This window comes from Oncorhynchus masou, chromosome 31 (genome assembly GCF_036934945.1).
Source record: "Oncorhynchus masou masou isolate Uvic2021 chromosome 31, UVic_Omas_1.1, whole genome shotgun sequence".
Lineage (NCBI taxonomy): Eukaryota > Metazoa > Chordata > Actinopteri > Salmoniformes > Salmonidae > Oncorhynchus > Oncorhynchus masou.
The window spans coordinates 66,605,323-66,629,650 of record NC_088242.1 but is presented as its reverse complement, the minus strand read 5'-3'; the positions used below and the strand labels follow the sequence as shown (position 1 = coordinate 66,629,650).

General features: G+C 42.7%; 1 protein-coding gene across 1 annotated transcript; it reads right to left on the bottom strand.

Moving 5' to 3' along the window:
• Positions 1 to 909: 909 nt before the first annotated feature.
• Positions 910 to 12,075, bottom strand: armc10 (armadillo repeat containing 10). Its single transcript, XM_064951726.1, has 6 exons — positions 11,585 to 12,075; positions 10,957 to 11,102; positions 10,547 to 10,681; positions 3,712 to 3,888; positions 3,529 to 3,600; positions 910 to 3,197 (listed from the first exon to the last, which is right to left on the bottom strand). Exons 1-6 carry the CDS (start codon positions 11,850 to 11,852, stop codon positions 2,946 to 2,948), a joined length of 1,050 nt encoding a protein of 349 aa, XP_064807798.1. The 5' UTR covers positions 11,853 to 12,075; the 3' UTR covers positions 910 to 2,945.
• Positions 12,076 to 24,328: the final 12,253 nt, after the last annotated feature.

The window sequence follows — 24,328 nt, the reverse complement described above, 5'->3', positions numbered from 1 at the left end:
CCTACACCGGGCCAAACCCGGACAACGCTGGGCCATTTGTGCACCGCTCTATGGGACTCCAAATTATGTCCGGTTGTGATACAGCCTGGATTCGAACCAGGGTGTCTATGATGACACCTCTAGCCTTAGACCACTGTACCACTCAACCAGCCATCCCATTTCCCAAGCTGTCGAGTCAAGGGAAGATATCCTTACTCGGAAACAGACAAAACAAACTGCAAATGCATCCAACAAGTTCATGCTGCAAGAGCTCTGATAGGTTGGAGGGTGTCCTCTGGAAGTTGTCATAATTGAGCCTCCTAGATTTTGTATTGAAGTCAATGTGACAAGAGAACGTAAACTAACTGTCTTCTGTTTACAAAATGGTGCTACCCTACAGAGTGCTGTTGAGGCTACTGTAGACCTTCATTGACAATTAGTGTTTTAAGCAGTTATTTGGTGACGTGAATATATTTAGTATAATTTTATCTAAAAATGATCAATTTAATGTTTCACTATTTGTAAGAAATTCACTGAGGAGGATGGTCCTCCCCTTCCTCCTCTGAGGAGCCTTCACTGTGATTGACAAATGCCTTTCTGCTTAAATGAACTGTTATGCTCCTACATGGTTTGACTTTGACAATACAATCAATATGTGTGATCTCACTGCTTTTGGTTTGTGGAAAGAGTTGTATTAGAATGAAAACATGAATAATCTTTTGCTATGTGGGGGGGAGCATTCACAAATCTTTCCCCTCCCTCTTGGTCAGAGAAACCCAGACAGTGCCATAATAATATGCTGGCTTTGAACCACTTACCAGCTTCAACACTAGAGGGCATAGATTGCACATCGTATTTTACTGGAAATAAAGGAACCTCAACTTTTCATTTATAACAAGCTCAAACAATGAGGCATGGAGATGGAGGCAGTCACCTTTAAAATAAAACATATTTACTCACAAATGTAAAACAAGCAAAACAAATCTATACATTAAGGCCAAAGGCGGGTTGAAACAAGAAACAATTGAATAATCCAAAATAAATATTTCCTGAATAACTGTAGCAGATAAGCTTTACACAAGGGGATGCTACCGTTGGTACTGATTAAAAATACACATCCATCTTCCCATCTCTGCTCTAAAACACAAAAGCCTGGGAGAAGAGATAGTTTTGGGTCTGACACGGAGTCTCTCGACATCAGAATTTTGCAGCATTTGTACAGACCAGAGAGGTCTAACTCCAGTCCCAGAGAAATTCTGGGTGTGCAGGCTTTTGTTCCAGACCAGCACTGACACACCCATCTAAAAAAAATATATATATTTATCCAGTCTTCCCCCTAGATGACTTTCCAGGTGGGGCGCAAAGGCCCCCAAAGCCACATCCAGGCCTTTTGGCACCTAAATTGTTGAGACAGGGAACAACTATACAGGGGGAGGGGGAGAAACACTGAACCAGTCATGGTCTTCAATCTGGCCACGGTTACCTGAACTAGGTGCTGGGAGTTGGAGAAACCTAGTACAGTGCAGCCTATACTTCAAATCAGCCTCAGCTCATGTCTTATGAGATCAATGCTAAAAAATCCTGTTTGGATGATGCGAATGTTGTTGGATCAGGGAAAACCCCATTGACATTTATTGAGTCATACAAACAAGAGATCAGTGACAGTAGTCTCCCTCGCTCCTCTGTAAACGGTCTACGGTGTGTGACACACCAGCACCAGGGGTCCATAACTCCAGTCCCCTCAGGTCTGACCTGGCTCAGTCTCATTCAACAGCTGTATGATTTTATAGGAAGCCTGAGATGAGCTGGTTGTCATCTTTCTTATCTCAGTGCTTTAAACAAACAATTCAAGTCACGGAATGTTTCAGCCTATAATTTATTTAAGCAGTCTGCAGGGAGTACTCCTTCCGCTTGAAAGCGTTAAGCTGCTAGTGCACACATTTCAGATATACCTAACTTGACCTTTGATTCCCAGGTGTAAATCAGTTACTGATTGATAGTTTAAGAGGGCAAGACTTGACAGTTGAAGACTGGAGCTGTGTATCCCTGTACTGGTGTCAACAAGGCATTCAAATTGTGTGCATCAAGTAACTTCAAAGTACAGTAACGATTGGCCAGCTTCTCCAGATTGTCTCCTCCACAAGACGTGTTAGCCCACTCTGTTAAAGCCTAGGTATTAGGTCGGGGATCAATTGCAAGTCTTCAGCTCTCAGGCAAGTTTACGCATCATGCAAGTGTGGTTCACCAAACCAACTCCATTACATATGCACAGCACACCACGCAGGGGCAGTTAGTTGGGTGAGGTGTTGGAGGGCATATTACTGACACATTCTCCTTGCTTGAAAGGTTTTGGCAGTGGGTTTCAGTTAAGGGGCTTCGCCTAGAACAGGTAAAAGTGGACAACATGTTCTCAGGAGAGAGAAAGACACAGTGGAGTGGAGCAATGCCTCTTTAAATACAGCCTAAAATTACAGCCTAAGTGAAGGAGGAGTGGGAGGGGAGGGAGAGGTGGCCCGAGTCTCAATACTATTAAATGGCTTCCTCTCCACCTCACCTCCTTCCTTCCTTTATGATCACTGATCGTTAGATAATGGGATAGATTTCCAATGGCTGTAGGGGACCTTACTCAAGTGAAGGTTTATGATGGTTTGGTTGAGGTTTGGAGTGGAGAAGTAGGACACAGATTGGGTGGAAATTGGCAGAAGGGGTGAAGGGCAGGGTGGTGTTTGAAGGCACGGGCAGGCCTGGGCAGATTGATTAAGTCTGGTTGTGGAAGTAAGAGGGTGGAGGTTTGAAAGTAGGATGTATGTTTGGTGGCATGATTAAGGAGGACTGGGGATTAGGAAGATTGGAGGAGCTGGAGGTTAAAGGAGTCAAGGTTGGGAAAAATCAAGTTGGAGTTGGAGATTAAATTAATAAGGTAGGTAAGAGAGGTTGTGTCGGGATTTGAGGTTCGGTATGGGGGTCTACAAGAGGACACGGGCCACTTGGGCTCGGACCTCGCCGTCGGGGTGAGAGAGCAGCTGGATCAGTTTGCTTTGGAGCTGGGAGGACTCATCCAGCAGGACCCGGTACAGGCCATCCTGTCTTCTCCTCAGGGCCTCTGCCACCTGGGCAGAAGGCCTCCAGGCCTTCAAGTTCCCTGCAAACATCAGCAGCCGCAGGAGAACCGCCGAGCTGGTCCGCACGTCAAACAGCAGCACCACAGCGGCTGGAGCCTGGGAAGGACGCAGAGAGCAGCAACACAGCTCAAGTCAAGTTTAGAGCTCTAAACAATAATGACACAGCAGGGCCATGGAGGCTGGCGCATCAGGGGAATATTAAGGAAGACAGAGTCTGGCTCATGAGACTAGGTATGATATGTACACACCCAAAGACCCAGGTGCTGAACTGAGCCAACAGTTAAAAGAGAACAGATCTGGTTTGTGACTAGATCGTTCAAGCTTAAATGTAGGCTAAATTAACAATCATTGTAATACGAGGCCCTATCAGAGTTGATGACCATGTGTGTCTGTTTTGTCTGTAAATGTATTTGTATGTCGGTCTTACCTGAGCTTGCACTATGTCATCCATCATATCAGGATTGGAGGATAAATTCACAAGCACTTTTAAAACTTGGATCTGTAAAGAAAAAGTAGGAATACATTATTCAATCATAACTGGGATTTACACTGAATCAATTTGGGTTGAGTTCCAATATACACAACAGTCTATAAATGGCTCCTACTGTACCTGTAACACTTGATTGCTAACAACGAGCAGAGAAAGGAGGAGGGTGATGGACCCCCTGAGTAGCTGGTGGTGGTCATCTGTGACGGACAGGTTGGTCAGCAGCCGGAGGGCAGCCATCTGGAGGTCAGAGTTCACCGGAGACATCTCGATTAGTTCCAGCACCTGGGCCACGTACACCTGACAGACAGAGGACAGAAACATTGATTGTTAAACTGAAGAAATTGATGTAGTTAAAAACCCTCTCCTCTTTGAAGAGAAGGTTAGGTATTGAATGGAGTATTGAGTATAGAAACACTTAAGGATGGAAGGTCTTAAAAGGCCACAAACAGTCAAAATCACGTTTTTCATGAGAATGCTGACCAAAGTATGATGACCAAAGTATGAAAAATGACTGTTGCTTCTACATTGATAAAGTGTGATCATAAAGTTACTGGTCCCCTCCCCCATGTCAAACACACTATTCCAGAGGCGGGATAGGGTGACATCACCCTAACTCTCTCATTTTAACACACCAATGGTAACATGATATTCTCTTACCTACTTTAAATAAGTACTGCATTGTAAGCAACATCAGAGAATGCATTTTTGCAGTAGAGTGTGGTTTATTTGTCCTCCTCTGTCTCAGAGCGCTAAGAACCTTTCTACCACCCTGTCCCCATCTGAAGAACTCTTTGCAGAGTACGATCACCCTGAAGCGGCGCAGGTCCCAATCCAGGCACTTCCTCCCTCTGGATTACTGTTACTCTACTGGTGCCAAAATTTGACTACAGGGCACAGGTTTCAAAATCATTCCACTGTAGGGTATCAGCAAATATAACTGAAAGTTCACCATATTCATCTATGGCAAAGTTACTTATATGTTTCCCCTTTCACCTGTGTCTGGTGTTAGCTAGTTACTGGCTAGCTAGGTCTTCATCTGTGTCTGGTGTTAGCTAGTTACTGGCTAGCTAGGTCTTCATCTGTGTCTGGTGTTAGCTAGTTACTGGCTAGCTAGGTCTTCATCTGTGTCTGGTGTTAGCTAGTTACTGGCTAGCCAGGTCTTCAGCTGTGTCTGGTGTTAGCTAGTTACTGGCTAGCTAGGTCTTCAGCTAGCATGGAACAAAGGGAGGAGGAGGGGGGGCTGTTCAAGTCAACACATCCATCAGTGCTGCGTCACAAGAAACATGGCAAATGGGAGAAGTATAAAACATTTGACATCACTGATGCAATTTGAATGTTGTTTGAGTTGTTTTGTATATCACCAAATTTGCTTGAGATGATTTCACTGCAACACTGCATCCATAAGAATGGCGCCAAAGGAGATGGCTGCCGTTTTACGGTCCCGTAACCAATTGTGCTGTTGTGTGTGTTTTTTTGCGTTATTTGTAAGTTATTTTGTACATAATGTTTCTGCCACCATGTCTTATGACCAAAAAGAGCTTCTAGATAACAGGACAGCTATTACTCACTCCGTACTGGAGGAATAATATTTCTTCAACGAGACGGAGGGGAAGGATTTACTTCAGACGGCCCGACAATGCCCTAATCCCCATCATTTACAGGAGAAAGAGACGGAGGTAATGTGGACAAAGGTCTGGGTGCCTTATAAGGATCTGTCTCCGTGAGGGTAATCTACCTTTACCATCGGTCCTATTAGCCAATGTACAATCAATCTATAATAAAATAGACTAACTACGATCAAGTATATCCTACTAACGGGACATTAACTGTAATATCTTATTTTTCCCAGAGTCGCGGCTGAACGACGACATGAATAACATACAGCTGGCAGGTTGTAAGCTTCTTCGGCATGATAGAACAATGGCCTCGGGTAAAACAAGGGGTGGCGTTCTACGTATATTTGTAAACAACCACTGGTGCACGAAATCTAAGGAAGTCTCAAGGTTTTGCTCGCCTGAGGCAGAGTATCTCATCCTAAGCTGTAGACCACACTAGTTTGACCGATTAATCGGAATGGCCGATTTCAAGTTTCCATAACAATCGGAAATCGGAATCTCTGGACACAGACTTTATTTAACTAGACAAGTCAGTTAAGAACACATTCTTATTTTCAATAGGAACGGTGGGTTAACTGCCTTGTTCAGGTGGCAGAACAACAGATTTTTATCTTGTCAGCTCCGGGATTCAATCTTGCAACCTTACAGTTAACTAGTCCAACGCTCTAACCACCTGCCTCTCAATGCACTCCACGAGGAGCCTGCCTGTTACACGAATGCAGTAGAAGCCAAGGTAAGTTGCTAGCTAGCATTACATTTATCTCATAAAAAACAATCAATCAATCAATCATAATCACTAGTTAACTACACATGGTTGATATTGCTAGTTTATCTAGCATGTCCGGAGTTGCATATAATCGATGCAACGCAGGGGGATGATTTAAAGAGGTTTTGCCAGCAGCTCAAAAGCTCATTTGCGAATAAAGCACAATCGTTGCACGACTGTACCTAACCATAAACACCAATGCCTTTCTTAAAATCAATACACAGAAGTATATATTTTTAAACCTGCATATTTAGCTAAAAGAAATCCAGGTTAGCAGGCAATATTAACCAGGTGAAATTGTGTCACTTCTCTTGCGTTCATTGCATGCAGAGCCAGGGTATATGCAACAGTTTGGGCAGCCTGGCTCATTGTGAAGTAATTTGCCAGAATTTTACGTAATTATGACATAACATTGAAGGTTGTACAATGTAACAGGAATATTTAGACTTAGGGATGCCACCCGTTAGATAAAATACAGAACGGTTCCGTATTTCACTGAAATAATAAACGTTTTGTTTTCGGAATGATAGTTTCCGGATTCGACCATATTTATGACCTATTCTGTGTGTTATCATGTTATAACCAAGTATGATTTGATAGAGCAGTCTGACTGAGTGATGGTAGGCAGCAGCAGGCTCGTAAGCGTTCATTCAAACAGCACTTTCGTGCGTTTTGCCAGCAGCTCTTCATTGTGCTGTTTATGGCTTCAAGCCGATCAACTCCTGAGATTAGGCTGGTGTAACTGATGTGAAATGTTAGTTAGCGGGGTGCAGCTTTTGTGGAGCGATGTATAATGCTGCTTTGAGGCTGGCTGTTGTCGATGTGTTCCTGGTTCGAGCCCAGGTAGGGACGAGGGGAGGGACGGAAGCTATACTGTTACACTGGCAATACTAAAGGGCCTATAAGAACATCCAATAGTCAAAGGTATATGAAATACAAATGGTATAGAGAGAAATAGTCCTATAAATACTATATTAACTACAACCTAAATTCTCTTACCTTGGAATATTGAAGTATCATGTTAAAAGGAACCACCAACTTTCATATGTTCTGAGCAAGGAACTTAAACGTTAGCTTTTTACATGGCACATATTGCATATTTACTTCCTTCTCCAACACTTTGTTGTTGCATTATTTAAACCAAATTGAACATGTTTCATTATTTATTTGAGGCTTAATATAATGTATCAATAAAAATATATTAAGTTAAAATAAGTGTTAATTCAGTATTGTTGTAATTGTCATTATTATAAATAAATAATAATCGGTATCGGCGTTGAAAAACCATAATCGGTCGACCTCTACTATTTACCAAGAGAGTTTCTGTCCATTTTCCACCACAAACCACTGCTGGCACTAAGACTGCACTCAATGAGCTGTATACGGCTATAAGCAAACAGGAAACCGCTCATCCAGAGGGCAGCGCTCCTAGTAGCCGGGGACTTTAATGCAGGGAAACTCAAATCCGTTTAACCTCATTTGTACCAGCATCTTAAATGTGCAACCGTGGGCGGGGATGCAAAGAGACGCATGCAAAGCTTTCCCTCTCCCTCCATTTGGCAAATCTGGCCATAATTATATCCTCCTAATTCCTGCTTACAAGCAAAAACTAAAGCAGGAAGTAGATTGTAAACTGTCATGGTCAAAACATATTGATGCAGTAGTAGGTAAGATGGGGAGAAGTCTGTCTATAATAAAGCGATGCTCTACCTTCTTAACAACATAATCAACAAGGCAGGTCCTCCAGGCCCGAGTTGTCGCACCTTGACTACTGATCAGTCGTGTAGTCAGGTGCCCCAAAAAAGGACTTAGGAAAATTGCAATTGGCTCAGAACAGGGCAGCACGGCTGGCCCTTGGATGTACACAGAGCTAATATTAATAGCATGTCAATCTCTCCTGGCTGAAAGTGGAGGAGAGATTGACTTCAACACTACTTTTATTTATGAGAGGTATTGACATGTTGAATGCACCGAGCTGTCCGTCTAAACTACTGGCACACAGCTCAGACACCCATGCATACCCCTTAAGACATGCCACCAGAGGTCTCTTCACAGTCCCCAAGTCCAGAACAGACTATGGGAGGCACACAGTACGACATAGAGCCATGACTACATGGAACTCTATTACACATCAAGTATCTGACGCAAGCAGTAAAATTAGATTTAAAAACTAACAAACAGTTGAAACACCTTATGGAACAGAGCGGGGACTGAAGCAACAAACATTGGCACAGACACATGCATACACACACACAATATGGTAGTGGTGGAGTAGGAGCCTGTGGGCACACAGTGTGTTGGGAAATCTGTGAATGTATTGTAATGTTTTAAAATTGTATAAACTGGGGATCCATAATAAATACAAATACATCCAAGCCATAAGACTCCTGAACTGCTAATCAAATGCCCCCCACCTCCCCTTTTACACTAGTGCTACTCTGTTTAAAAAATAAATAAAATCTATGCACTGTCACCTTAATAACTCCACCTACATGTACATATTACCTCAATTACCTCGAACTAACCGGTGCCTCCGCCAGTACCGGTGCCTGTACCAGTACCCCCTGCATATAGCCTTGCTATTGTTATTTTACTGCGGCTGTTTGAGTACGTTACTTTTATTTTATTTTTTACTTTACACTTTTTCTCTTAGCTTCTTAAAGCATTGTTGGTTAAGGGCTTGTAAGTAGGCATTTCACTGTAAGTATATACCTGTTCTATTCGGTGCATGTGACAAATAAAATGTTATTTGAAGTTGCTTGACAGCGGCATTTCAAAGATCTTTCAGTCAAGGCAAGCTCATGAATATAAGCGCCCAGCCAACTCAGCATGTCTTTTAAAACTTATTGGTAGTTAGCCATGAGTGATCTCACTTTTTTTGCATTTCTATCCAAAACAAATATTATGGGTGATGTTTTAGACACTCAAAAGGCTATTTTACACTGGAATCAGAATGACTTTTCGGGACCTTTAATTCTAACCATCTTTGGATACTCAATTTTAAATTAATTAACTTCCTGAAGAACCAAAATAATTTGATTAGAATCTGCAATATGATAACTGCTAGCCATTTGGTAGGCTCTGTGAATTTTTACCTTGTTTACTGCACAAAACTAGAACAAAACCAGACCATGATTTTTTTCTTCTTCATGAAATGTAATACATAGAAGGATATTTTGGAGAAGGATAGTTTACATATACATTGACACTTGTATCTTAAAGCATAATTGAGAAATAATTAATTGAAGTTCCAACATTTGTGACATTTTGGCATTAATTAACCAGGCCCCCTTTCAAGACTCAATAATGAAAAAACATTGTCATGTGAAGCTTTACCATTTGCTCTGTAATACGAGTAGTATTTGTCATATGAATATGAAACATATAAACATGGGGCGGCAGGGTAGCCTAGTAGTTAGAGAGTTGGACTAGTAACCGGAAGGTTGCAAGTTCAAACCCCCGAGCTGACAAGGTACAAATCTGTCGTTCTGCCCCTGAACAAGCAGTTAACCCACTAGGCCGTCATTGAAAATAAGAATTTGTTCTTAACTGACTTGCCTAGTTAAATTAAGGTTAAATTTAAAAAAATATTGAAAATATACCATTTTTGAATTGGCCATTTAAAAAATATATATATTGTTGAACCTAATATACTCTACAGGTATATCAAAGTTCCAGAGTTGGATAGTTTTAAAGGTATGTCCCATTTCACGTCGAGAAATTGGCGTAGTACGAAATCATAGCCCTCCTGATTTGCACATCCTGCAAATCAGGGGTCTACGCTGATCTTTTTTCTTTTATTTTTTACTCGGAGCCCGTGTACACCTTGGTTGAAAAATGTAGGTGTACAATTAAAAATATTTGAGATATTAAAGCTATAATCCTTCATTTTTCTAGGCTCACTGGTGCGGCGCCTAAATAAAAATGCCAGGTCACACAGCAAGACATTTAGGTGAATATGTGAGTAAAATGGTCACACTGTAGAGCCTGACAGGGAGACCAATCATAACTCTAAAAAGTAGAAGAGATACCACTGTGGAACTTTGATGTGGCCACGTAGAGTATATACTGTTCAACAATATATTGAAACCGTAGTCAAATCAAAATGTGACTATTTTCAATATTCTTGTTTATATTTTTCAATATTCATAAATTTATGTAAGAAAACTTATTGAAATCAAAATACTACCATAGCAAGCGGTAAATCTTTATATGACACCAATTTTTGCTTTGAAGTGCCTACAGATGAAACATTATACTCTTAAAGGAGGCCTGGGTAACACCAAAATGTCACATATATTCCATCTTCAATTAATTATTTCTCAATTATGCGTTAAGATACAAATGTAAAAAATATGTAAACAATCCTTCTTCCAAAGGACCCTTCTATTGATTAGGCCTAGATTTTGTGAAAATGTAAAAAAATGGTGGTCTTGTTTTGTAATAGTTTCGTAAGGAATCACCCATATTACTGATACGCATCCATCCTTTCAGATGTACTATAAGTGCCTAGAGGGGTGATGTTTTACTTTGGAATCAAGCAAAAGACTAAAAGAAATCTGGTGAGTTTTACCTTCAGTTGCTCTTGATTCCTAAGGTTCATGCTCAGGTTATTCAAGGCATTTAGAGTCTGCACTCTGACTTCAGGCACAGGATCTGATAGGAAGCCAGCTATGACGTGAAGGCCCCCAAACTCACGGATGAGATCCTGGGAGGGAGAGGGGGTAGAAAATTAAGTTGGCTTGTATGTGCAATACTCAGACAGGGCTCAATGATTAAACATGGGTATTTGAATCCCTTAACATATGGTACATTTCAGAAATATTACACCAATTAAATATAACAAGAAAATACAGATCTGCCACTAAAGAGTAATGACACTGCTAGAAAGCCAAACATGTGAATTGGAAAATTATAATTTGAAACCTTTTCACAGTAGTTTGAATTGAGGCAACAGACAAGCTTTAGAGAAGCCTGTCTCACCTGGTTTACAGTGAAGGCAGCAGCATTTCCTAAAGTGATGAGGATCTGGGCTCTGTCAGAGGGGTTGGGGCTGCCCTGAAGAAGTGACAGGAGCATCTTCAGGTGTTGTGGCTCCAGGCTTCCAGGTGATCTAGAGATGATGTCACCTGAGGAAGAGAAGCAATGTCTTAAACTGGCCAAATGCTTGTAGACAACAGGACATACAGTACTCTTCCCATTAATCACTAGTTACTCAAGCTAGCTGGGCAAGTTCGCTGGCATGTTTGTCAACAGCAAAACAAGATCATGCGGTCAACAATGCTAGCTAGTCACCTAGCTGACTAGCAGCAACCTTTTCAACACATATGTAAACTGCATGTTAGCTAGCTAGCGGACAAAACATGCCAATCGAGGTTAAGAATAATGATTTATGCTCAACCACGGCCCCGCACGAATTTACTAGTTACCTAGCTAAGTATATATAAGATGTTCTATAATCTACACGATCATTAATGATTTAAACAAACCGACTAGCTAGCTTAGCTAACTAAAGACTTGGTAACGTAAGCTTGACAAAATGACAGTCTCAGTTGGCTGGCTAGTTTATTGGCTAGCTAGCCAATGTTACCTCGCTAGCTAATGTTCTTACTTGATGCAACATCCACGGCCTGACTTTCGCCTCCACGAACCACATCCAACCCGGACACCTTAGCTAACAAGCTCCCTGGCTGCAGAACTATACCACCGGGTGAGTTATTCTTGGGGCCATGACTTTCGCTGTAGGCACTTTTTTTATTTTCCTTGAAGCTAGTTACACTGAGAAGTTTATAAATCCCGTAGGAGGCTCCAGCCCCGGCGACTATCCCAAGCAAAGCCTTCATACTACCGAACTTGGGTATGACACTGCCATCGCCCATGCTGGAAATTCAGTGAAACGCATGAACAGATATTCAAATACTAAATACAGATCTTTAAAGTGAATCATCTAGCCAAACTAAAGATTATGACGAATTTAACTCATTTTGCACACACGCTACGAGCGAGGTTGAAGATGACAATTTAGCTTGTCCGTACACTTTTCCCCCAATGGCCGCCCAGCTGCTTTCACGGGAGTTCCTTGTTCATGAGTTTCAAGTATGTGTTGTTAGCGATCCGGAGTATGAGGGAGTGGGTGTGTCGAAAGGAGTGGAGTATCTAAAATTGACTGTTAAGCTCACCAAAGTCACTTTACCACGAGAGTTTGGACTTTTGTTTATAAGCCAGAGTCTGAGTCGTATTTCACTTAGTTTTACACAAATAATTGTACATTTTCAGGTATAATTGGGGAGGCAGGTAGCCTAGTGGTTAGAACGTTGAATCCCCGAGCTGACAAGCTAAAAAATCTGTTGTTCTGCCCCTGAACAACGCAGTTAACCCACTGTTCTTAGGCCGTCATTGTAAATAAGTATTTGTTCTTAACTGACTTGCCTAGTTAAATAAAGGTAAAATAAATAAAATACAATCAGATAAGATACAGCAGGGGTTCAAACTGTAGAACCCAGTTCTTACATTTGAATATAAAAATAGATTTTTATCAAACTATGCTACATTTTATCTCTGGGACCCTCAAGATTACTGAAAATAAGTACGCTATTTATCTTCAGAAGTGAATGTATCAAACCAGATGCCGTGATAATATATATATTATATATCAATGATGTCGCTCTTGCTTCGGATGATTACCTGATCCACCTCTACGCAGATGACACCATTCTGTATACATCTGGCCCTTCTTTGGACACTGTGTTAACTAACCTCCAAACGAGCTTCAATGCCATACAACACTCCTTCTGTGGCCTCCAACTGCTCTTAAACGCTAGTAAAACCAAATGCATGCTTTTCAAACGTTCGCTACCCGCACCCGCCTGACTAGCATCACTACGCTGGACGGTTCTGACTTAGAATATGTGGACAACTACAAATACCTAGGTGTCTGGCTAGACTGTAAACTCTCCTTCCAGACTCATGTTAAACATCTCCAATCCAAAATCAAATCTAGAATCGGCTTTCTATTTCACAACAAAGCCTCCTTCACTCACCCCGCCAAACTTACCCTAGTAAAACTATCCTACCGATCCTCGACTTCGGTGATGTCATCTACAAAAGCTTCCAAATACTCTACTCAGCAAACTGGATGCAGTCTATCACAGTGCCATCCGTTTTGTTACCAAAGCCCCTTATACCACCCACCACTGCGACCTGTATGCTCTTATCGGCTGGCCCTCACTACATATTCGTCGCCAGACCCACTGGCTCCAGGTCATCTATAAGTCTATGCTAGTGTAGCCGATGTGAAATGGCTAGCTAGTTAGCGGTGGTGCGCGCTAGTGGCGTTTCAGTCGGTGATGTCACTTGCTCTGAGACCTTGAAGTAATGGTTCCCCTTGCTCTGCAAGGGCCACAGCTTTTGTGGAGCGATGGGTAACGATGCTTCGAGGGTGACTGTTGTCTGTGTGCAGAGCGTCCCTGGTTCGCGCCCTGGTCGGGGCGATGGGACGGACTTAGTCTATACTGTTACACTAGGTAAAGCTCCGCCTTATCTCAGCTCACTGGTCACGATAACAACATCCACCCGTAGCACGCGCTCCTGCAGGTATATCACATTGGTCATCCAACACCACCTTTGGCCGCCTTTCCTTCCAGTTCTCTGCTGCCAGTGGCTGGATCATATGCAAAAATCGCTGAAGCTGGAGACTTATATTTCCCTCGCTAACTTTAAACATCAGCTATCTGAGCAGCTAACCGATCGCTGCAGCTGTACATAGTCCATCTGTAAATAGTCCCACCCAATCTACCTACCTCATCCCCATATTGTTTTCATTTACTTTTCTGCTCTTATGCACACCGGTATCTCCACTTGCACATCATCATCTGCTCATTTATCACTCCAGTGTTAATCTGCTAAATTGTAATCTCTACTATGGCCTATTTATTGCCTACCTCCTCACGCCATTTGCACACACACTGTATACAGACTTTTTTTCTATTGTGTTATTGACTGTACGCTTGTTTATACCATGTGTAACTCTGTGTTGTTCTTTGTGTCGCACTGCTTTGCTTTATCTTGGCCAGGTCGCAGTTGTAAATGAGAACTTGTTCTCAACTAGCTTACCTGGTTAAATAAAGGTGAAATTTAAACATTTAAAAAAATAAAGTGTTTTGTTGTTGTGCACTCTCCTCAAACAATAGCATGGCATTTTTTCCACTGTAATAGCTACTGTAAATTGGACACTGCAGTTACATTAACAAGAATGTAAGCTTTCTGCCCATACCAGACATGTCTATGTCCTGGAAAGTTGGCTGTTACTTACAACGTCATTCTAGTCACATTACCGTACGTTAGCAACAACCGTCCCGGTGTAGGGACACCGATCCCGTAAAGGTTATTAATTGGCTTCAATGCACTGAGTCTTCACCAATTAATTTGATCTATATTTCTGCTTTTTGTGACACCTCTCTTTGGTTGGAAAATGGCTGAATGCTTTCTGTGACTAGTTGCTGACCTAATATAATGATATGTTCTGCTTTCGCCGAAAAGCCTTTTTGAAATCGGACACTGTAGTTGGATTAACGAGAAGTGTATCTTTAAAATGGTGTAAAATACTTGTATGGTTAAGGAATTTTAATTATCATTCTTAAATGGAAGATGTTTGGAACCACCAAGACTCTTTCTAGAACTGGCCACACGGCCAAACTGAGCAATCAGAGAGAATGGTCACTCTGACAGAGCTCTAGAGTTCCTTTGTGGAGATGGTTGTTCTTCTGGAAGGTTCTCCCATCTCTTCAGCACTCCACCAATCAGGCCTTTATGGTAGAGTTGCCAGACAGAAGCCACTCCTCAGTAAAAAGGCACTGGACAGCCTGCTTGGAGTTTGTCAAAAGGCACCTAAAGACTCCCAGACCATGAGAAACAAGATTCTCTGGTCTGATGAAATCAAGGTTGGCCTATTTGGCCTGAATGCCAAGCGTCATGTCTGGAGGTAACATGGCACCATCCCTACAGTGAAGCAAGTTGGTGGCAGCATCATGATGTTTTTCAGCAGCAGGGACTGAGGGAAAGATAAACAGAGTACTGAGATTCTTGATGAAAACCTACTGTAGAATGCTCAGGAACTCAGACTGGGGAGAAGGTTCACCTTCAAACAGGACAACAACCCTAAGCACAAAGCCAAGACAAACCAGGAGTGGCTTTGGGACATGTCTCTGAATGTCCTTGAGTGACCCAGTCAGAGCCCAGACTTCAACCCGATCTAACATCTCTGGAGAGACCTGTAAATAGCCGTGCAGCAACCCTCCCCATCCAACCTGACAGAGCTTGAGAGGATCTGCAGAGAAGAATGGCATAAACTCCCCAAATATATGTGTGCCAAGCTTGTAGAGTCATACCCAAGAAGACTTGAGGCTGGAATCACTGGCAAAGGTGCTTTAACAAAGTACTGAGTAAAGGGTCTGAATACTTCAGTAAATGTGATATGTCAGTTCTTAAATAAATTAGCAAAAAACTCTAAAAACCTGTTTTTGCTTTGTCATTATGGGCTATTGTGTGTAGATTGATGAAAAAACATTTAATCAATTTTAAAATAAGGCTGTAACGTAACACAATATGCAAAAAGTCAATGGGTCTTAATGCTTTCCAACTGCACTGTACATTTAACAAATACACTAAATAAAAATATAAATGATACCTTTAAAAACAAGGTAGAGGCGTGGATCAGAAAACCAGTCAGTATCTGGTGTGACCATTTGCCTCATGCAGCGTGACACATCTCCTTCGGTTAGTTTTGATCAGGCGGTTGATTGTGGCCTGAGGAATGTTGTCCAACTCTTCTTCAAATCAAATCAAATGTATTTATGTAGCCCTTCGTACATCAGCTGATATCTCAAAGTGCTGTACAGAAACCCAGCCTAAAACACCAAACAGCAAGCGATGCAAGTGTAGAAGCACGATGGCTAGGAAAAACTCCCTAGAAAGAAACCTAGAGAGGAACCAGGCTATGTGGGGTGGCCAGTCCTCTTCTGGCTGTGCCGGGTGGAGATTACAACAGAACATGGCCAAGATGTTCAAATGTTCATAAATGACCAGCATGGTCAAATAATAATAATCACAGGCAGAACAGTTGAAACTGGAGCAGCAGCATGGCCAGGTGGACTGGGACAGCAAGGAGTCATCATGCCAGGTAGTCCTTAGGCATGGTCCTAGGGCTCAGGTCCTCCGAGAGAGAGAAAGAAAGAGAGAAAGAGAGAATTAGAGAGAGCATACTTAAATTCACACAGGACACCAGATAGGACAGGAGAAGTACTCCAGATATAACAAACTGACCCTAGCCCCCCGACACCAACTACTGCAGCATAAATACTGGAGGCTGAGACAGGAGGGGTCAGGAGACACTGTGGCCCCATCCGATGATACCCCCGGACAGGGCCAAACAGGAAGGATATAACCCCACCCACTTTGACAAAGCACAGTCCCCACACCACTAGAGGGATATCTTCAACCACCAACTTACCATCCTGAGACAAGGTAGAGTATAGCCCACGAAGATCTCCGCCACAGCACAACCCAAGGGGGGGGGCGCCAACCCAGACAGGAAGATCACATCAGTGACTCAATCCACTCAAGTGACACACCCCTCCTAGGGACGGTATGAAAGAGCCCCAGTAAGCCAGTGACTCAGCCCCTGTAATAGGGTTAGAGGCAGAGAATCCCAGTGGAAAAAGGTGAACCGGCCAGGCAGAGACAGCAAGGGTGGTTCGTTGCTCCAGAGCCTTTCCGTTCACCTTCACACTCCTGGGTCAGACTACACTCAATCATATGACCCACTGAAGAGATGAGTCTTCAATAAAGACTTAAAAGTTGAGACCAAGTTTGCATCTCTCACATGGGTAGGCAGACCATTCCATAAAAATTGAACTCTATAGGAGAAAGTCCTGCCTCCAGCTGTTTGCTTAGAAATTCTTGGGACAATTAGGAGGCCTGCTTCTAGTGACCTGCTTCTTGTACATGTAGGTATGTACGGCAGGACCACATCAGAGAGATAGGTAGGAGCAAGCCCATGTTATGTTTTGTAGGTTAGCAGTAAAACCTTGAAATCAGCCCTTGCCTTGACAGGAAGCCAGTGTAGGGAGGCTAGCACTGGAGTAATATGATAAAAAAAATGTTGGTTCTAGTCAGGATTCTAGCAGCCGTATTTAGCACTGACTGAAGTTTATTTTGTGCTTTATCCGGGTAGCCGGAAAGTAGAGCATTGCAGTAGTCTATCCTAGAAGTAACAACAGCATGGATTAATTTTTCTGCATCATTTTTGGACAGAAAGTTTCTGATTTTTGCAATGTTACGTAGATGGAAAAAAGCTCTCCTTGAAACAGTCTTGATATGTTTGTCAAAAGAGAGATCAGGGTCCAGAGTAACGCCGAGGTCCTTCACAGTTTTATTTGAGACGACTGTACAACCATTAAGATTAATTGTCAGATTCAACAGAAGATCTCTTTGTTTCTTGGGACCTAGAACAAGCATCTCTGGTTTGTCCGAGTTTAAAAGTAGAATGTTTGCAGCCATCCACTTCCTTATGTCTGAAACACAGGCTTCGAGCGAGTGCAATTTTGGGGCTTCACCATGTTTCACTGAAATGTACCGCTGTGTGTCATCTGCATAGCAGTGAAAGTTAACATTATGTTTTTGAATGACATCCCCAAGAGGTAAAATATATAGTGAAAACAATAGTGGTCCTAAAACGGAACCTTGAGGAACACTGAAATTTACAGTTGATTTGTCAGAGGACAAACCATTCACAGAGACAAACTGATATCTTTCTGACAGATAAGATCTAAACCAGGTCCGTGTAGACCAATTTTGGTTTCCAATCTCTCCAAAAGAATGTGGTGATCGATGGTATCAAAAGCAGCACTCAGGTCAAGGAGCACAAGGACAGATGCAGAGCCTCCGTCTGATGCCATTAAAAGGTCATTTACCACCTTCACAAGTGCAGCCTCAGTGCTATGATGGGGTCTAAAACCAGACTGAAGCATTTCGTATACATTGTTTGTCTTCAGGAAGGCAGTGAGTTTTGCGCAACATCCTTTTCTAAAAATGTTGAGAGGAATGGAAGATTCGATATAGGTCGATAGTTTTTTATATTTTCTGGGTCAAGGTTTGGCTTTTTCAAGAGAGGCTTTATTACTGCCACTTTTAGTGAGTTTGCTACACATCCGGTGGATAGAGAGCCGTTTATTATGTTCGACATATGAGGGCCAAGCACAGGAATCAGCTCTTTCAGTAGTTTAGTTGGAATAGGGTCCAGTATGCAGCTTGAAGGTTTAGAGGCCATGATTATTTTCATAATTGTGTCAAGAGATATGGTACGAAAACACTTTGAGTGTCTCTCTTTATCGTAGGTCCTGGCAGAGTTGTGTGCAGACTCAGGACAACTGAGCTTTGAAGGAATACGCAGATTTAAAGAGGAGTCCGTAATTTGCTTTCTAACAATCATTATCTTTTCCTCAAAGAAGTTAATGAATTTGTTAGTGCTGAAGTGAAAGCCATCCTCTCTTGGGGAATGCTGCTTTTTAGTTAGCTTTGCAACAGTATCAAAAAGGAATTTCGGAATGTTCTTATTTTCCTCAATTAAGTTGGAAAAATAGGATGATCTAGCAGCAGTAAGGGCTCTTCGATATTGCACGGTACTATCTTTCCAAGCTGGTTGGAAGACTTCCAGTTTGGTGTGGCGCCATTTCCGTTCCAATTTTCTGGAAGCTTGCTTCAGAGCTCGGGTATTTTCTGTATACCAGGGAGCTAGTTTCTTATTATAAATGTTTTTAGTTTTTAGGGGTGCGTTTATATTTTTGTTCAATGTGCTTCAAGTAAGTAACCCCTGTTATTTAAAGCTAACCTATTGAATAAAAAAAGTGTCCCATTTTGAGAACCATGTTTAGTTAGGATACAGAGAGGAACAGATTGTTTAACCAGGGTGTGAACTCCACTACATTAGCAATACAACCAATAAACCAGTACCAGCAACTACTATAGTTGGAAATGGTCAAGTTACAGTACATCAAAGACTGAAGAGAAAATATTCAGTTGAATCAATTTTATTCATCTTTGCAGAACAGCAGGGATTCATTCAGGCCATGGCACATGGAACCTAGTTAAAGGCAAAAGAAAAACAGGGATAGTTAGTGCAGAATGTGTTGGATGGTTTCACAATATTAGAAGTCTTAATTTCGAAGGAAAACTGGTTGTCAAATCACAATGTATTCCTGAAAAATAGAATTCAAATATAAAGTAGAGACATTTTAAAATCCAAGTAGGTTTCATAGAGACTGCAAATTACTCTGATGAATCTTCACACCATGGGATTGGATTCTTTGGCAGTAGCAAGGTTGTTTAGGGACAGGTCTACTGGATCTACTGCTACTCTGAGCCAACACTGCTAGTGGAGGGTTTAGCAAAATAAATGTATCCAGTGTAGTGGGTTTTGGAGAAGATCACCTTGCCTCTCTCATAGCTGTTGTGGGACTAACAGACATAGCGGGCTGAGGAGAAGTGAGCATATAGAAGTCTGTAGATGGGCCGATTCTCTGTGTACTGCTCTCAGGAGAACCACCACTGTCTTGAATCAGAGCCACTGGATACAGGCTGCAGCTCAGAACCAGAAAGGGATATCTTCTTTTGACCAGAACACTTGGGTAATGGGATGGCTGGTTGAGTGGGGCCAACTCCTGAGGCACTCATATGGCCTTTACCAATATTCAGACGAAGAGGGATTTTATTTATTTATTTATTTTATTTCACCTTTATTTAACCAGGTAGGCAAGTTGAGAATAAGTTCTCATTTACAATTGGGACCTGGCCAAGATAAAGCAAAGCAGTTCGACACATACAACAACACAGAGTTACACATGGAGCAAAACAAACATACAGTCAATAATACAGTATAAACAAGTCTATATACGATGTGAGCAAATGAGGTGAGATAAGGGAGGTAAAGGCAAAAAAGGCCATGGTGTAAAGTAAATACAATATAGCAAGTAAAACACTGGAATGGTAGATTTGCAATGGAAGAATGTGCAAAGTAGAAATACAAATATTGGGGTGCAAAGGAACAAAATAAATAAATACAGTAGGGAAAGAGGTAGTTGTTTGGGCTAAAATATAGGTGGGCTATGTACAGGTGCAGTAATCTGTGAGCTGTTCTGACAGTTGGTGCTTAAAGCTAGTGAGGGAGATAAGTGTTTCCAGTTTCAGTACTTTTTGTAGTTCGTTCCGGTCATTGGCCAAAGAAAGAATTGGTTTTGGGGGTGACAAGAGAGATATACCTGCTAGAGCGTGTGCTACAGGTGGGAGATGCTATGGTGACCAGCGAGCTGAGATAAGGGGGGACTTTACCTAGCAGGGTCTTGTAGATGACATGGAGCCAGTGGGTTTGGCGACGAGTATGAAGTGAGGGCCAGCCAACGAGAGCGTACAGGTCGCAATGGTGCGTAGTATATGGGGCTTTGGTGACAAAACGGATTGCACTGTGATAGACGGCATTCAATTTGTTGAGTAGGGTATTGGAGGCTATTTTGTAAATGACATCGCCAAAGTCGAGGATTGGTAGGATGGTCAGTTTTACAAGGGTATGTTTGGCAGCATGAGTGAAGGATGCTTTGTTGTGAAATAGGAAGCCAATTCTAGATTTAACTTTGGATTGGAGATATTTGATATGGGTCTGGAAGGAGAGTTTACAGTCTAACCAGACACCTAAGTATTTGTAGTTGTCCACGTATTCTAAATCAGAGCTGTCCAGAGTAGCGATGTTGGACAGGCGGGTAGGTGCGGGTAGTGATCGGTTGAAGAGCATGCATTTAGTTTTACTTGTATTTAAGAGCAATTGGAGGCCACGGAAGAAGAGTTGCATGGCATTGAAGCTTGCCTGGAGGGTTGTTAACACAGTGTCCAAAGAAGGGCCAGAAGTATACAGAATGGTGTCGTCTGCGTAGAGGTGGATCAGAGACTCACCAGCAGCAAGAGCGACCTCATTGATGTATACAGAGAAGAGAGTCGGTCCAAGAATATATGGATATGGCCAGTTTGTGATACTGGGCGGATGGATTTGGGCAGCTTGTTTTTCATGTAAATCAAAACTGCTGGAGTCAACTTTATTAGCTCCAAAAGAGGAGTCAACATAATTCATGTAATTTCCAAAGCCACAGGGTTTGTAAGGCACTTATTTTGCCCCTTGTTTAACAGGGACTTTGACATGTTGCTCTGAGACAATGTTTGGGACTGTTTTCCCTTTAGATGTGATGGTGGGTGGGCTGATTCTCTGAGTGCTCACATAGCTTCCACTGCTCTGAGGAAAACCTCCAGTCTGGGTAGAGTCATAGCCACTGGATACATGGTGCTGGACACTGGTTCTGCAGGTCACATGTTTAGGCTTCTTGCTGATGGAGACTTTCACTTGTTGCTCAGAGACAGGAAAGGTCTTCCCTTGAGCCAAGGGCTGGTTGCTAGTAGGCTTGGGAAATAAGATGGATTGACTAGAGAAGCCTTGTTATCTAGGCCAGAAGAGCTGGAGGGGGCAGGTCTTGGTACACTGGAGACATAGCTAGTTTGTGACATTTTGTTTGGCTGCTGGGCATTGGGAACTATGTAATTAGGGGCATCCAAACTGCTAGAGTCACCTACATAGTTTCCAAAGCCACTGGATGTAGGAAGCTGGACCCCGGGTCTGGAGATCATGTCTTTGGGCTTCTGAGTCAGAATAATTGGGACTTTGTTCTGCTGCTCAGAAACTGAATGACCAGAGGACTGGTAGTTTGTTGACTTGGGAAATAAGATTGATTGGCTAGGGGGGCTGATCTTTGGGTCACTCACATAGCTACCAGTTTTGTAAGGACCACCTTGTCCAGTGCAAGAGTGGGAAGGTTTCTGTACATTAGGGGCATAGCCAGTATGGGATGCTTTGCTTGACCACTGGACATTGGGGACTTGTTCACCCTGAGCATATAACTGATAGAGACAGCTGCATAGCTTCCAAAGCTAGAGTCGGCATTATGAAAACTACTTGGTTTGTAGGCTACATTTTTGGTTCCTTGTTCAATGGGGATTTGCTGGCGCTGCTCAGAGATGGATGGAGACATCTTCCTGGGACCTGGCTGGTAGCTTGTGGGCTTGGGAAATTGGATAGCTGGATTAACTTTTGAGGTACTTACATAGTCACTACTGCTAGGAGAGCCTTGAACAGAGAAATGTCTGGACAGGGAAGTTTTCTGCACAATAGGGACAAGACCAGTTTATGCAGATTTGTAGAATTCAGATGGAGAAGTCTTCCCATGACCCAGGGGATAAGGGAATGGGATGAATGGGCGAGGGGAGGGGGGCTGAGTCTTGGGGCACTCTGGGAGCCACCACTCTTGGAAGACAACACTTGTCCATCCTGGCCAGAGGAAGAACTGGAAGGGGAAGGCCTTTGTACAGTAGGGGCATAGACAGTTTTTGACACTTTGAACGGCTTCTTGACATTAGGGACTTGTTCAGTCTGGGCCGCAAAATTAGCACCACTATCGTTTCCAAAGGTTGAGCCAGCATTAGCAAGGCTTCCATAGTTATTTGAAACAGATTCCCCTGCAGGGACTTTGTTAGATTGATACCAGGGTACAGGATCAGGGCATTTACGGCCATAATAACCACTGTGAGAATCTGGATCTTGGGTATAGATGAGAGGATCAGGGACAGATGTCCTTGCGCTGGGGCTTTGGAGATGCTCATGGGGCTGTAGGATTATGGTTGTGACCCATTCATTCTGGTTGGATCCAGTATGGCCCGGCTCTCTCAAACCCCAGGTTGAACTGTAGCCATTTTGGGCAAGCCTTTGATCAATAGGGACGGTTTTGGATATTTCGCTTGTCAACTGAATGCCGGGGACTTGTTCATTGTTGTCAAATATTGTTTGGAAAGGTCTATATGGCTTAAGGAAGCTGTTCCTCATAGACTTCACAAATTGTTTTAAATCATGAATGGTTGCAAAACTGACATCCTTGACAATGCTGCTCAGTGCTGGCCTCTCATGCAAAGGGTTGTAAGGAGGTTGGACATCCTTACCAGTGCTAGCATATTCAGGCTCTTGAACAAAGGTGTCGGACGGAGCTGATAAACTCATTGGGCTCGTGCCCTGTGGAGTTTCCGGTCTGGGCAGATCCAGAATGGCTAGAAACATGATTGTGATAAACGCTGGAGTGACTGGGGTAGGTAGCCTGCTCCACGGTTTCTCTTGGCTCATATTCGTTTGGGACAGTTCCACCCTTGGTGAGGCTTAATCCGCTTGGCATAGGTTTTGGTTTAGTTGGAGTGGACACAAGTTGGGTGTACTGCCCAGGCTCCTGGGATTAGGGGACTGGTTCTCTCTGTACAGAGACAAAGCTGGGGGCTGGCAGAGCTAGAGTCCGAACCAGACCATGGGAAGCCTCCAGAGTTCAGGAGGCCTGAGGCATCTCCATACGGGGCAGGCACATCTCCATAAATGTTGGACTCAATGTTACTGAAAGAAATATTCACGCAGAACAGGGTTTCCAGAGGACAAACAAGGTATAAAGTTTAGCCCAGTGGTGTCAAACTCATTCCATGGATGACTGAGTGTCTGCAGGTTTTTGGTCCTAGACAACCAAGTGAGGGGAGTGCCTTATTGGTTAGCGACCTTAATTAATCCATCAAGTACAAGGGGGAGAGAACCCACAGACAATATTCACTCCGTGGAATGAGATTCACACATGGTTTAATATTATTAAGGTTGCTATACTATTCTGGTCAATGCAAATGGGACAGCGTCTGCAGAATTCACACCTTTTTGGGCAGGTAAACAGTTAGCACCGTCAAACAATAGAAAACAAATCCAGAAGGCCCTGTAAAACATTGGAATTAGAAATAGGCCATCATAAACCACTTTACCAACTTACAAACAAACAGAAAACAATTAATTAAAAAAAAACACAAAAAAAAACAATTAATTCAGTTTTGTTCAGTTCGATTCCATTTGTTATATACCTCTGGGGTGCATTCAGTTCAATTCAATGGTTACTATGTTGTGTGACGGTTTGTACTGAATGACACGTTTCCCGCACCACTCTTCAGCAACCTTTGAGGTACATTTGCTATCGTTTTGTCTGTGTGGCCTGATCGATAACTGTGACCATTTGAAATCACAAAACTCATGCAGCACACACCACACAATCTCCCTCTGGGCCATCATGATCACACTCTTCTTTAACTGGTTGTTCAGTACAGTACTTTTCCTTTGAATTCAATGTTGCACAATGTTTTGTCATACTGCTCTCTGGCTGGCTGATTACACAGCTGATAATGTGACCAATCTGTGACC

What these genes read in the sequence shown, in the direction of transcription:
- armc10 (XM_064951726.1), bottom strand. Translation starts at nt 11,852, where the DNA reads ATGGGCGATGGCAGTGTCATACCCAAGTTCGGTAGTATGAAGGCTTTG. An exon ending in GGAATCAAGAGCAACTGAAG is followed by an intron (nt 3,889 to 10,546) that starts GTAAAACTCACC and finishes TCTGTCTGTCAG; the next exon opens with GTGTACGTGGCCCAGGTGCT. An exon ending in TTAGCAATCAAGTGTTACAG is followed by an intron (nt 3,601 to 3,711) that starts GTACAGTAGGAG and finishes TTTTCTTTACAG; the next exon opens with ATCCAAGTTTTAAAAGTGCT.